The sequence below is a fragment of the Leptopilina heterotoma genome, unplaced genomic scaffold (assembly GCF_015476425.1).
Source record: "Leptopilina heterotoma isolate Lh14 unplaced genomic scaffold, ASM1547642v1 Lhet_235, whole genome shotgun sequence".
In the NCBI taxonomy this organism is placed as follows: domain Eukaryota; kingdom Metazoa; phylum Arthropoda; class Insecta; order Hymenoptera; family Figitidae; genus Leptopilina; species Leptopilina heterotoma.
In genome coordinates this window covers 488,798-504,605 of record NW_025110952.1, presented here as the reverse complement: position 1 = coordinate 504,605, position 15,808 = coordinate 488,798, and the positions used below count along the sequence as shown (strand labels likewise).

At 23.8% G+C, this 15,808-nt stretch overlaps 1 protein-coding gene across 1 annotated transcript; it reads right to left on the bottom strand.

Moving 5' to 3' along the window:
- Positions 1-13,630: 13,630 nt before the first annotated feature.
- LOC122502631 lies at positions 13,631-14,808 on the bottom strand. The gene is made up of 4 exons (XM_043612782.1): positions 14,648-14,808; positions 14,330-14,383; positions 14,088-14,228; positions 13,631-13,893 (listed from the first exon to the last, which is right to left on the bottom strand). Exons 1-4 carry the CDS (start codon positions 14,705-14,707, stop codon positions 13,816-13,818), a joined length of 333 nt encoding a protein of 110 aa, XP_043468717.1. The 5' UTR covers positions 14,708-14,808; the 3' UTR covers positions 13,631-13,815.
- Positions 14,809-15,808: the final 1,000 nt, after the last annotated feature.

Below are 15,808 nucleotides of genomic sequence, written 5' to 3'. Positions count from 1 at the left end.
TTTTGTTATAAAGTAATAGTTTTTTCAAAAGTTGATGCAATAAAATATATATTTTTTAAAATAATTTAATTTTTTTTCTTAAAAATATTAGAATATTATTAGAAGTTTTTAAAGCGACTGACAGAGATACGTAGTTTTTGCACGGAACAGACAGATACGTGGTTTCTTCACTGAACCTGGAAGATAAGTAACTCCTAAAATGTTCTTTAAACATACGTACATTCCACTTGGAGAAAACGATATTATCGTCAAACAAAAATGCATTTAAAATTAATATTTTCGAGGTGTCCTTTTCTTCAACTAAAAAGCGAGGTGTCCTCTTTTTGAACCAAAATTCGATGTGTCCTTTTTGTCCACTAACCCAGCGATAAAATTATTCCATTTAATTGACTTAAGTAATTTGTATTTGGTTCAAATAATTATTTATTTGATACCATAAATTAAAATATTTGCGTCCAGTAAATATTTACTTAGTTCAAATAAATAAAAATAAATAAGTAAAAACAAATAAGTTTAAATACAACCGAACGAGCGTTAGCAAGTGAGGTATATGTCGCTAGTTTTAATAAAATTCATGTCAAAATTTAAATTATTTTCAAAAACTTTCCTCAATTCAATGATTTTTTAATATCTACTACTTTAATAATAATTCCTAATAGAATCCAATTAGTTAAAAAAAAAATTTAATAAAATTCTACGCAAACATTTATTTATTTTCATAAATAAGAAAAATTTCACAGGAATTCGATTATTTACAAATTATTTTCGTATATTATTCAATTATTTTCATAAATAATAAAATTTCTTTACAGGGATTAAATTATTTTAATAAATAATAAAATTCAATGCTAAATTTCAATTATTTTTAATACAATCTTAATGGAATTTCTCGAAAAAAGTTATTATTCTTAAAAATTTTAATAAACATTTATCAAAGAAATTTAATTATTTTAATAACTGTTTTTTTTTTAATATTTATGAATTTCCTTGAAAATTGCTACTCGGGGGTTATCAAGGTCGCTGATTACGAATTTCAGGTCAAATTTAAAAAATCCAAAATGGCGGATCCAATATGGCGGACACTCGGTTATCGAGGTCGCTGATTATAAATCTAATGTTCAATTTGCCATTAGAAATCTCTAAATTCATGTAACATTAAAATCTTGCAAATGCTTTTCAAAAATGGGTTTACTTTCAAGAAAATAACATATTAATTAAAATTAAACTGTAATATATTAAAAAAAGAGAAAATTAAGATACATAACCTCTCAACACGATGAAGAACGGGTTTGAAAAAAAAATTGAAATCTGAATATTTAGAATTATAATAAAAAGTATATATATGAGTCTTTAGATTCATATCAAAAGTCTATTGAAGAAAAAAAAATATATATATATGTATGGTAAGACGAGGAGGAGAAACCCTCTCTTCCTTCACAACCCTTATCCAATGTTTAACGGCCTTATGTAGTCAAGAGTGCGCTATAGCTTACGTATATACCATTCGAAACTGGGCTTGGGTCATTCTGGGACTGAAAAGTACAATATATATATATATAGTTCAGGGACCAGAGACCACCACGAGCAATAACGAGAACCATTCAAGAAGTCCTTTTGTCCCAAAAAAAAAAAAAAAAAAAAAAAAGAAATCGGAGCGGGTCTCCCGGCCCATTTTCGAGAAAGGAAGCCATTACTCTTTTTCAGATATCCTCACGCTTGCAAAAGAAAGAAAATCTCCCGAAGACTTCTGTTTCGTCCGCAAGGAAAAAAAAGTTTCCTTCTGCACGTGTGAGTGACTATATACTGAAATCTGGAGGTTTTTTTTTCAAAAAATTTCATGCCTATATATGCTTTAAACCCCATATGTGTTCCTTTCTCTTTGAAATGGAGGGAAAACGATAATCTTTTACGTAATCGATTGGAAATTACGATTTGGATTTTTTTTCATTTTTTTCATTTTTTTCTCAAACGTAAATTCAGAATTAAATAATTTTTTTTTTTTGGAAATTTTTAATTTTTTTTTGCATAATTACTAGGTACTTTTAAGTGATATTAATGATTTAATTATTTATTTATAATAATTTTAATGATTTTAATGAATTTTAATAATTATAATAATAAGAAATTTAATAATTATTAATAATAATTAATTATTAATTAATTTGAATAATTTGTATTGATTTTAATATTTTCAATAAAATTTAATGATTTTAATTAATTTTAATAGTTTGTATTTATTTTTATTAATTTTTATTCTAATTTTTAATAATTTTAATTAACTTTGATAATTTAATATATAATTTTAATAATTAATACCTAATATTAAATAATTTTAAAATTCTATTTTCAGAAAAGATTTTTTATCATAATAAAAATTTCATTAGCGAGATGAAAAAAAGAATTTTAATGCAGTAACTAATTAGAATTATTGATTGTAGTTTATGACAATAATTAGAATTACAATTCAAAGTTCTAAATTTCAAGATTTTATATAATAAAAAAAAAAAATCGCAAACTAATTCAATTTAATTTCAAATTTAAAAGTAAAATTTATTTTCATTCCAGCTTTAATTTAAATCCAAAAATTGGATCAGACATTTTAATTTTGTAAAAATATGAAAAATATTTTGTCCGCCATTTTAAATTTGAGAAAATTTCAATTTTTTAATGAATTTAAATAGAAATTTTAAGAACAATAACTGATTACAGAAGTTCAATTATTTTTAATTTTTTTTAATAAAGTTTCTCGAAATAAGAATTTAAATATATAGAGAGAATTGTAAAAAAAAAAATAATTCTGAGAAATTCAATTATTTTGAAAAACTTGAATAAAATTCTTTTAAAATTTCTATTATTTAAAAACAATTTTTGACAAAATTCTTTACAAGATTTAGTTAATAAAATAGCAAATTTTAATAAAATTTTCCTATACAATTCAATTATATATTCAAATACAATTCTTCTTGAGAATTCAATTATTTTCACCAATAATGCATTTTTTTATGGGAATTCAATTATTTAAAAAGAAAATTCGAATAAAATTCTTCGCTACAAAATCAATTTATTTTTATAAATAATAAAATTTTTCTTGAGAATTCAATTATTTAAAAATTTTTTAATAAAATGCTTTATAACTTTGAAAAATTATAATAAAATTGGTTGTAGAATAAAATTATTTTTGTAAAATACAACATATTCTTCCTAGAAATACAATTATTGTCAAAAATGTTTGTAAAAATTCTTCAAAAGAATTCAATATTATTTTCGTAATAAAATAAAATTCTTCAAAGCAATTCAATTATTTAAGAAAATTTTTATAAAATTCTTCCTAAAAAATTCAATTATTCTTTTAAAAAATAAACATTTTTCACAAGAATTCAATTATTTAAAAAGAATTTTTTTTTTTAATTCTTTGTCCGATTTCAATTATTTTTAATTTTTTTAATGAAATTTCTCGATGGAATTTAATTTTCTGAAGTCCATTTAACCCCATCACGTCAGGGTTTTGAGATAAACTCAAAAAAAAACTCAAAATTTGACTCCAAAATTTTTTAATCTAGAAAAATTTTTATTTTTAAGTCTTATTATCACTGCCTTATGCTTTTTGGGTGTCTGAAGCTGAATATGAAGTTTATTTAACCCCATCACGACAGGGTTTTGAGATAATCTCAAAGAATAAAAAAAAATTGTCCCTAAAAATTTTAAATCAATAAAAAATTTTAGTCTAACGTCTTGGTATCACTACTTTAAATTTTTGGGGTCGCTGAAGATAAATCTGAAGTCTATTTAACCCCATAACGTCAGGGTTTTGAGATAATCGTAAAAAAATAAAAAAATTTGACCCCAAAATTTGTAAATTAAAAAAAAATCTTATTTTTAAGTCTTAGTATACTAATGCCTTATGTTTTTAGGGTCGCTGAAGATAAATCTGAAGTCTATTTAACCCCATCACACCAGGGTTTTGAGATAAACTCAATAAAAAATCAATAAAATTGACCCTTAAATTTTGAAATCAAGAAAAATTTTTATTATTAAACGAGGTAATATTTTTTTTCCTGCATCATTATTTTTAACCTGAAAACATATAAGATGGTCAAAAATATTTAATTTTAATTTTTGAAGAGGTTAGAATTTTTTTCTTTTGACCTATTGCATATTATTGCAAATCCATGCGAGAAGTTGTTAAGAATGGTAAAATATGCATGGAAAAAAATTTCCGTTTAAAAATATTAAAAACTGTAAGAGAAGATCAATTTTTAATATTCAAATCTTTAAATTTTGCCGAAATTTCGAAAGCCTTAAATCTTTAAATTTTTTTTTTCAAATTGTGTATATTTACGTAATTTTATGCTATTATTCAAAAAACGCATTGTTAAAATTGACATTTAGCTCATTTTCGTGGTAAAAACCATAAAAATCAATAGTTCGAAGCTTTTATGGTATACTTTATATATACCGCAATAAATGCAAAGAGCCATGATTTTTATATCGTTTTTACCATGAAAATGAGGTAATCGTCAATTTTAATTATGTTTTTTCGACTCAGAGCATCAAATTAGAAAAAAATAAAGGTTCAGGACTTCCGAAATTTCGGCACAATTTAAAGATTTGAATTATTAAAAATCGATCTTCTCTTACAGTTTTTAATATTTTTTAACGAAATTTTTTTTCCATGCATATTTTACCATTCTAAACAACTTCTCGCATGGATTTGCAATAATATGCAATAGGTCAGAAGAAAAAAATTCTAACCTCTTCAAAAATTAAAATTAAATATTTTTGACCATCTTATATGTTTTCAGGTTAAAAATGATGGCAAGAAAAAAAATATTACCTCGTTTAATAATTTTATTTTAGAAGGGTCAAAATTAAGGTGGGGTCTCCCCTTAAGGGGTCAAAGCATGTCAAATTTGTGACGAAAAGGGAAAAAAATGGGGGGGGGGTTAAAAAATCGTGCAAAATAGTAAGACTTAGTTTAGAAAATAAGTGAAGCTTATTATATTAGCTATTAATTATAGTTAAGCTTAGTTATATTAGTTAGTTTAGTTTATATTAAAATAAAATATTGATAAACGCAAGATGGTCAAGGTAGAATAACATCAAAACTATAGGTCATCACTTATACAATAGTATAGGCAATTCTACAATAGTATTTCCTCCTCCTCCCCCCCCCCCCTCCCCGTAAATGTAATTCCGCGAATGAGATATAAACATTTTTTTTTTTTTTTTTTCATTTTTCGTAACCGGATGCTATTGGAAGCAGTGCATTTGAAGAAATTCGAGAAAGGTTTTCTAATCTCCTCATGTCGACAGTATGTGTGTAGTCATAAAAAAAGAGAGAAAAAAGAAAGAGATAGGTTCGATGTTAAAATTTGTATGGGATTAAGTTACGTATATATATATTTGTATGCATTTCTGTCTCTCTGTATACATACATATGTGTGTACGAGTGAGTGGAAAATTAGAGTAACAGAAGAGAGAGAAAGAGAGAGGGAAAGGGAAAACGGATGCCCTATGGGTATAAGAAAGTGAATCATATGGACCTCAGCCTGCCGTATCTATTAAGTCCCATGGCGCTTGGGTGTCCGGACGATAGCCCTCAAACAGAATAAGGAACACTCGAGAAAGAAGATCAGGTTGTGTGTGTGTGTGTCTTCTTTCTTTCATTCAGAAGAGGCCTGTCCGAACCCCCTCGCCTCACTCCAACCCCGAATTTGGTATTATTATTATTATTATTGGAGGACATGCGGAAATCAGAAAAACGATGGTTCCCATTAGTCAAAAAAAAAAGAAGGGACGAGAGTTGTGTCTCATGATGCAAAACATGTACGCAGCACCAAACGGAAAATATGTTCTCGAGGTCATGTCCAGGAAGTGTATTTGCTATATACACACACACACTTTTTGGACGCTATGGGAGTTATTTTACTTATATGGAGTCCTTGAAAATATAAAATTTCTTACACATTTACGTCAAGTGCCCGCAACCTTTACCCCAACAGACAATGCAGTGAAAAGGCACAGGAAATTCTCGAGAAACCTTTTCTTTTCTCTCATCTTTTTTCTATTTTCTTCTTTTTTCTTTTTTCTTTTTTGAAAATTAGAACATATGGAAACAATTTCTGCATTGCGGGAATTCGACTTTTTAGATTTTCGTTTTCTTTTGATGCGAGCGCATTATATAGAAAACTGCGGAAAGGTTTAGTGGATTTTTTTGTACAAAACCCCCATTGGGTGATTTTTGCAAAAAAAAAGTAATTCATTTCTTGGACGGAATTAGTTTACCTTTTAACGTTTTTTCAGGGTTGCCATAGATCAGGGAATTTAGGGAAAAGTAGAATTATGGTCAGGGAAAAGTTAAATTTTTCGAATTCATAAGAAAATTTCTGAATTTTGGACTTTTCCAGAATTCAGCGCGATATAAATTGGTAAACAAATTTAAAATATTAAAATTCGAAATTATTTTTCAAATCGCTTTTCAAATAAATAAATTGTTTTCCAATAAATATATTTTCATATATCATACTTTTCCAATGTAGAAAGCTTTTTTTTTTATTTCGAAAAAAAAATAAAATAATCAAATAGACTTTGAATGCGCGTACATAGAAGATTCAACACACATAAATAAATATATGTTTGTCTAGACATTGTATTGTATTCCATTAATATAATAGATTTTTTTTTCCAACAATAAAAGAATGTTGTCGATGCATTCACGTCCATTTAAAAACCCGCCGGGTATCATTTTGCACTGCACCGCACATTCTGAATTGTTATATATATATAAATAGAGGAAAATGTTATATATATTCCTAGAATTTAATAATGGATTTTTACAAAAAGACCTCTTTTTTACGATTTAAAATAAAAAAAAACCTATTATCGAAAAAAATCGATAATTCTTCTAAAATGTTTTAGTAGAATTTTCAGGAGAAAACAATATTTTTATATATTTATTATCGACAAAACTTTTTCAAATTTCCTCACAAAAATTAGGAAAAATTAAAAGTATGATCCAGAATGTGACCGCATGTGGAAAAGTTAAAAATCTCTTGGATTTGCTTGAAACTCATTACTCGGGAGTTTTTATCATCCTTTTTTGGAAAATATTTAAATCAGATATTCGTAACCAGAAACCCTGAAAATTCCCTAAAAATATAACAAGTTTCAAGCAAATTCGATTAATTTTTTTAATTTTTTCATCAGCCTTGTTAAATTTTAAAAATCTGTTATTAGATTCGTAATCAGATAACCCGAAAACTCCAAGAGTAACAATTTTTAAGCAAATCCGCTACATTTTTAAATTTCTTGTCCTCCATGTTGGATCCGCCATTTTGAATTTTGAAAATTTGACATTAGATTCGCAATTAGCGACCCCGGAAACCTGGGACAATATTTAGTTAGTAACTAACTTACTAACTAATTACAAACTCAATTACTAAGTAACTAACTAACTTACTAACTAACTTACTAACTAATTAACTTACAAACTAACTTATTCTAAATAACTTAAGACTTAATTACTAATTAACTTAGTAATTAACTTACTTCCTAACTTACAAACTAAATAACTTCCTAACTAACTAATTTAGTTACTAACATAACTTACTAACTTACTAATTAACTTACTGAACTTAGTTACTAACTAACTTACTAACTTACTAACTAACTTAATTACTAACTAACATACTAACTACCTTAATAACTTAATTACTAATTAACTTGATGACTAAGTTACTAACTAATTTAGAAACTAACTTACTAACAAACTTACTAACTAACTAGCTAATTTACTTACAAACTTAATTAATAACTTAATAACTTTTTTTTTTTTTTTTTTTTTTTTAACTTTATTAATAACTTAATTAATTTACAAACTTGTTAAATTATTAACTTACTAACTTACAAACTTAATTACTAATTAACTTAATAAATAACAAACTTTCTAAAATACTAATTAAGTAGCTTACTAACTTACTAAGTAACTAACTAACTTATTAACTAACTTTCTAAATAATTGCTAACTAACTTGCTAACTATCTTACAAACTTAATTACTAATTATCTTACTAACTAACTAAGTTCCTAACTTACTAACTAAATAACTTCCAAAACTTATAAACTTAATTATTAATTACCTTATTAACTTATTAATTAATTTATTAACTAACTTTCTAACTAACTTACAAACTTAATTACTAATTAACTTATTAACCAACTTTCCAACTAAATTACAAACTTAATTACTAATTAACTTATTAATTAACATACTGATTAACTTACTATCTAATTTATTAACTAACTTACTAACTAACTTATTAACTAACTAGCTAACTTACTTACAAACTTAATTACTAATTAACTAAATTAATTTACAAACTTGTTAAATTATTAACTTACTAACTAACTTACAAACGTATTTACTAATTAACTAAATTAATTTACAAACTTGTTCAATTATTAACTTATTAACTAACTTACAAACTTAGTTACTGATTAACTTACTAAGTAAGTAATTTTTTTAAATTACTAATTAAGTAGCTCAATAACTTACTAAGTAACTAACGAACTAAGTGACTAACATAATTTACTAACTTACTAATTAACTTACAATTAGTAATTTACTTTCAAACTAACTTACAAACTTAATTACTAATTATCTTATCAACTTATTAATAAACTTATTAACTAACTTTTTAACAAACTTGCTAATTAACTTACAAACTTAATTACTAATAAACTAATTAACTTATTAGCCAACTTTCTAACTAACTTACAAACTTAATTACTAATTAACTTAATTTACTTACGAATTTGTTAACTTAGTAACTTACTTTTTAACTAACTGACAAACTTATTTACTAATTAACTTTATTAACTTATTAATTAACTTACTGACTAACTTACTAACTAATTTACTAACTAACCTACTAACTATAACTAGCCAGCTTACTTAAAAACTTAATTACTAATTAACTTATTAACTAACTTAAAAACTTTCTAAATTACTAATTAAGTAGCTTACTAACTAACTAAGTAACTAACTAACTTATTAACTAACTTATTAAATTAAATACTTAGTAAGATAGTAAGTAACTAAGTTAAGTAAATTAGCTGATTAGAAAGTTAATTAGTAATTAAGTTTGTAAGTTATTTAGAAAGTTAGTTAATAAGATAGTTAGAAAGTTAATTAGTAAGTTAGTTAGTAAGTTAGTTAGTTAGTTAGTTAGTTAGTTAGTTAGTAAGGTAGTAAGTTAGTAACTATGTTAGTTAGTTCGTAAGTTTAAAATTATCCGCCATATTACATCCGCCATTTTGAATTTTAAAAAACTGACGTCTCAAATTTAAATTCAGCGACTATATTCTAATATGTATTAAAAAAAAATCCCCTAAAACGTCTTCCCACGCATTTTTCTTTTTTATTTTTTCAACGCATATCCAACTACGCCGTCATGCCACCCCTATACATATATATATGCGTATAAAATAGTTGTTTGCACGCAATTCAGAATAAAGTCAAAAGTTTATGCGGCTGCCAAACATTCCAGGGTCGATCGTAAAAGTGTTACGAGTACAGCTGTCAAACCGACTCTTATAATCGAAGATTAATCGGCCGGTAGGCGTCGCGCGTCTTCTATCTGTATAAAGAATAAAAAAAAAAATTTAGAATTAGGGTGAAGAAGGGTGAGACTAGAGAAAAACAGGTTAGAAAAAGCTATATATGTATACTAAAAAAAAGGAGAGCTCGTTGTCAAGTTAGGCAGGTAGCTGAACTCCCTCTATTGTTGCCCTTTGTCCCGTGACAATTACTCACAGATTAGATGGAGAATTTGCGATGTGACGACCAACGAGATAAAGGAATTTATAAGAGAGAAATAGAGAGAGGGGAGGGTGGGGGTTGGGGGGTAAATCTACAGCGCGGTTGATCTTTACATTTACGATTACCATTACCGCACACCTTCATTTCCCAATCCCGTGAAATATTGTCTACTTAACAAGAAATATGTACATATACGTTTATTTATATATATTGTCCTCGATTTTTCGTTTCCTTCTTGGTCGGATTTTTTTTCTTGCAGGAAATAATAATTCTTCCGGTTTAATCAAATTAATTCATTTTTTGCGTAATTTACATTAATGTTGCTTAAATGACATTAATTTTACACGAGTTACATTAATGTTGCATAAGTTACATTAATGTTGCATAAATTACATTAATGTTGCATAAATTACATTAATGTTACACAAGTGACATTAATGTTGCATAAATTACATTAATTTTACACAAGTGACATTAATGTTGCATAAATTACATTAATTTTACACGAGTTATATTAATGTTGCATAAGTTACATTAATTTTACACAAGTGACATTAATGTTGCATGACATTAACTTTACACAAGTGACATTAATGTTGCATAAATTACATTAATTTTACACGAGTTATATTAATGTTGCATAAGTTACATTAATTTTACACAAGTGACATTAATGTTGCATGACATTAACTTTACACAAGTGACATTAATGTTGCATAAATTACATTAATTTTACACAAGTGACATTAATGTTGCATAAATTACATTAATGTTGCATAAATTACATTAATTTTACACAAGTGACATTAATGTTGCATAAGTTACATTAACTTTACACAAGTGACATTAATTTTACACGAGTTACATTAATGTTACACGAGTGACATTAATGTTGCATAAGTTACATTAATTTTACACAAGTGACATTAATTTTACACAAGTGACATTAATGTTGCATAAGTAACAGTATTATGTTGATAAGTTACATTAACATTACATTGTCTGTGCATTTGCACTCATCTTTTTCAATGGCATTGTTCAGGTTCACTCTATCCCATCCGGGATTTTAGAGGTCCCCAACACTAACACAAGATTTTCTCAACTCACTGATATACATAGAAAGGCCGGACCTCCCCCAATCGACTTCTTTCATGAGGTCGAAGAAAAACTGCATTTGATGTATTGGAACTTTTATGTTTTCCTAGAAGGGCTTTACGTAACAGACATCCCTTTATCGCACGAGGATCGGTAAGACTTTTCTTCTTAGCGACATTTCGTTTCTTCTTTTTATATAATATATATTTATTTATTTCATATCCAGGTGAGTGTCAAATTTTTTCGATTTAATTCAAGTTACAGTCATTCTAGTTTTTTATTCTCCATATATAGAAAAAAATGAAAAAAATACTTTTCAACTTTTTTTTTTTTAGAAAAGAAAAAGTGGTTTATTATCGACAAAGAAAAAATTTTTAAATTAAGAATTATATAACTAATTAAATTTTTTTTTAGGATAGAAAACAATTTGCAAAATTCCTATTTTTTAATCACAATTTTTGTAGAAAATTTTCTTTCTTTTCTATATTTGCAAAATTTTTAAACAAAATTTCAATCTTTTTTTTTAGAAATAAAGAAAAAAAATTTATAATTTCAATTTGAAAATCGCAACTTTTAACGGAAATTAAAAAGCTGAGAATTTTTAATAGATTTCTATAAAATAAAAAAATTCGATTTGTCAATCACATTTTTTAAAAAAAAAATTTTAGTTTCTTTTATACAAAGATTTCCATAATTTTTATTTTTTGATCCCAATTATTAACGAAACTATAATTTTTTTTCAAGATGTTAATGAAAAAAATTGCATAATTTCAATTTCATAATCACAATTATTATCGAAATTATAATTTTTTTTTTAGAAATTAACAAAAAAATTGCATAATTTCTATTTCAAAATCACAATTTTTATACAAACTCCTATATTTTTTAAAAAAAGAGAATAAATTTGGACTCTACTTATATTTTTCAACAAACAATGTTTTCAATAATAATAAAAACGACTTTCAATCGTTTTTTTGAAATAAAAAATAAAAATTTGCTTAATTTATATTTTTTTATCACAATTTTTACCAAAATCTCAAGTATTTATTTAAAAAAATTAAGAAATTTGCTGAATTTTTATTTTTTTTTAAATCATGATTTTTAACAAAATTCAATTTTCTTTCAATAAAGGAAAAAATTGGCATAATTTTAATTTTAAAAGATAACAAATTTAAAAAAAAAAAATTCAGTTTGAAATGAAAAATTATCAAAATATGAAAATCATGCAAATTTTGTTTAATTTTTTTTCTATAAGAAAATTATTTGTTTGACAAATTGGAATTCATTCTAGTTTATTTTCTTATTTTCGTTTCTAAAAAAAGAAAACATTAGAAAATTCTTAAAAAATTATTTTTAATAAAATTCTATTTTCATAAATGAAAAAATCAGCGTAATTTTTATTTTATAAGAATAAATTTTATAAAAAAAATTCAGAGTTTGATTAAACGTAGGAAAAATTTTCCATAAAATTCCTATTTTTTTAATCACAATTTATTTAAAATTTAATATTTTATAAATTTCAACAAAATTCTGTTCTTTTTGAAAAAAAAATGAAAATATTTTGCAGGATTAATATATTTCTCATTAATTACAATTATTTAACAGAATTCTACTTTAGAAATGAAGGAAAAGAATTTTTATAAATCACACTTTTTTATATAAAATTTTCATTGTAAAATAAAAATTATATATCAATTTTTTTTTTGTTTTGTTCTGTGTTTAGTATTTTTCTTTTTAAAATAATTCAATTATTTTCATAAATAATAAAACTCATCGCGAATTTCAATTATTTTTAATTCAATTTTAATCGAATTTCTCGAAAAATGTAGTTATTCTTAAAAATTTTATTAAAACTCGTCCAAATAAGAATTATTTTATAAGAATTTTATAAGAATTTTTATATTTTTTATAATTTTTATAATTTTTATAAGAATTAAATTTTATGAAACATTCAATAATTATTTAATAAATAATTTACTTTTGTTTTTTGTTTTTTGTTTTTGTTTTTGTTTTTTTTAATTGGATAATTGAATTCTTGTAGAATTTTTTTTTTTTTTAAATGAATTTTAGTTGAAATTTTAGATAATAATTGAATACGAAAATAATTTTTAAGAAGTTACAGTTTCAATGTTTTGAAGAATTTTTAGAATTTATATTAATATATTAATAAAAAAAATATATTAATAAAAAAATATATATATTAATTATAATAAACATTTTTTTCCTTCATTTTTAAAAAAAACTTTGATTTTTATTAAAACAATCGTAATTATTAAGAAATAATGTAAATTATTTTCTTATGAAAATTGAATATTTATAAAAATATTAAGAAACTGGAATTTGTAATATTTTTTTTTCCAAAATAAAAGAATGATAGTTTGTGAACAATTAAGAAATAAAAAAAATTATGCCTAAAATGTGTATACATTTATTTTCTATTTCCAAATCATAATTTTTTAACAATTAACAATTTTCTATTTTTTTTTTTTTTTTTAAATAAAAAGGAGAAAAAATTTGCATAATTTAGATCAGTCAAAGGAAATTTGTTATTAAAAAAAGCATTAATTTTTTTTGCATGGATTTTTTTTTGTCAGAGAGTTAGTTTAACAGTTCCATAAATTAGATTACAAAATGATGGCAGTTTTTTCGAATCAAAGGATTAAAGGTAAAATGTTATTTCAGAGTGGGGAACAAATTAAAAACCGAAATATCAAAATTCGATTAAAACAATATTTATTGAATGAGAAACGGAATTTAGTTCGTTTCAAAAATACACCAAATTCTTTCAAGTGTAATTAATAATACATTCGTTTATTTATTATTATTATTATTATTATTATTATTACATTCTCATCATATGAGAAAGTATTTTTATTATTATTATTTTTTTTATTCTTAACATTAGCCACTAGGCGAACCAGTATAGTTGATAATAGTTGTAGTAGTTGTCATATTGAAGCATACTCCTTCTTCACAGTGCTAAAGAAAAAAAAGAAAAATAACTTTAAGAAAATTTGTGGTTAAAATAATATATAGGGGAGTGTGTCCAGTTGTAAGACAGTCAATTTTTTTTTTTTTTTTTTTTTTTTTTTTTTTTTGTTAACACGCAATATTAAAAAGCCGATTGCGTTTCTATAAAAACATTTTCCCTATATTGTAAAAATTATTCTTACTCCATTATTAGCGCAGGGCGCACCATCTTCAGCAACAATATCTTTCGTGTCATCAAGTTCGCCATTATTTTCCAAAGTTACATTTTTTTCGTTCGAAACATTTTTTTCTTTTTTACAAGTAAAAATGCAGCCGTCATTAAACTATAGAAAATTGAAACAATGAAAATAAAAGCAGGAAGCATGTTGAGAAAAATAAATTAAGTTTATAAAATTCCGAATATGTTTATTATTCTAATACTAACATCTGAATCGAATATCATTTGGACTTCAGCACATCGATCAGCGGGTGATTTAATCTAGAAAAGAGTAAAAAAAAAACAAATTAAAAAAAAAAAAGTTGACAAATTTTTTTTTTGAAATAATTTTTTTTTATTAAAATTTCCAAAATCCTCATATGGAATCCTATAGAAGTCCATATACATATTCCTATGAAGCAATTTTTATAGAAATCTATCCAAATTTACAAGCGAATACTAAAGTTTTTATTTTCAAATTTTTTTTTTCATGTTCCAAAATTTATAATATTGCAAAATTATTATTATAAATTAGAGAAAAATTACCTGATTCGCGTTGGTTGATTGTGCAACGAGTGCACAAAGTAAAATATACGTGTAAATCATTTTCTGCTCACTTTTTTTAAAGTTTACTTTTTTAGGAACTTTGATGCAGCAGGTTGAAAGTGCAATGTATGAATAATTTTTTATTTTTGAATGCTTCTGCATTTATAGAATACAAAGTATATTAAAAAATTATCGCAAAATTTATTAGCTCCAAGCCAGTAGGAATGTTGCAAGTGCTTCGTATTATTTGGCAAAAAGAACATTTTTCGAATATAGAGACAGAAAAAAATGTACAAGTGCATTAAAAATTTATGGCAATTTGATAACTGTTGAAATAAACCTTGAAATGAATTTATCTTTATACGTGAAGAAGTGGTTAAAAAAAATTAATAATCTGTTTAGAAGAATTTTGAAAAAAAAAATTAAGTGATATTAAATAAAGAAAAATTTTAAAAAATGTACCTACGAGAATAAAATAATGTACGAAAAGGATAATTTCCAAATTACATAAATAAATAAATCAAAAAAAGAAAAAAAAAATTTAAAAAAAAAAAAAAATTTTTTAAATACAGAAAAATATAAAAAATGTACCTACGAGAATAAAATAATGTAATAAAGGATTACTTTCAAATTACATAAATAAATAAATAAAAAAAAAAAAAAAAAAAAAAAAATTTTAAATACAGAAAAATATAAAAAATGTACCTACGAGAATAAAATAATGTAATAAAGGATTACTTTCAAATTACATAAATAAATAAATAAAAAAAAAAAAATTTTTAAATAAAAAAAAATAAAAAAAAAAATTTTTTTAAATACAGAAAAATATAAAAAATGTACCTACGAGAATAAAATAATGTACGAAAAGGATATAATTTTCAAATTACATAAATAAATATAAATCAAAAAAAAATATAAAAAAATTTAAAAAAAAAGTATTTTAAATAAAAAAAATTAAAAATGTAAAAAGAAAATGATATTAAAATTAGCAATTACACGCGCAAGTTATTTTAGCCATAGTAATTAATATTTTTATATTTTTATATTGAAGAATAATAATTAAAAAATAAAAGATTTATTCCATTTTTTAAAGAATTTTTTCATTTCCCTCAAAATTAAATTTATTTTTATTATTTCTAATACATGAAAAATATTTTTTTG

Bases quoted from the DNA above. Each gene is read 5' to 3' on its own strand.
- LOC122502631 (XM_043612782.1), bottom strand. From the start codon at position 14,707: ATGATTTACACGTATATTTTACTTTGTGCACTCGTTGCACAATCAACC. The intron at 14,384-14,647 runs GTAATTTTTCTC...ACTCTTTTCTAG, and splicing joins AATCAACCAACGCGAATCAG to ATTAAATCACCCGCTGATCG. The intron at 13,894-14,087 runs GTAAGAATAATT...TTTTTTCTTTAG, and splicing joins CGCCCTGCGCTAATAATGGA to CACTGTGAAGAAGGAGTATG.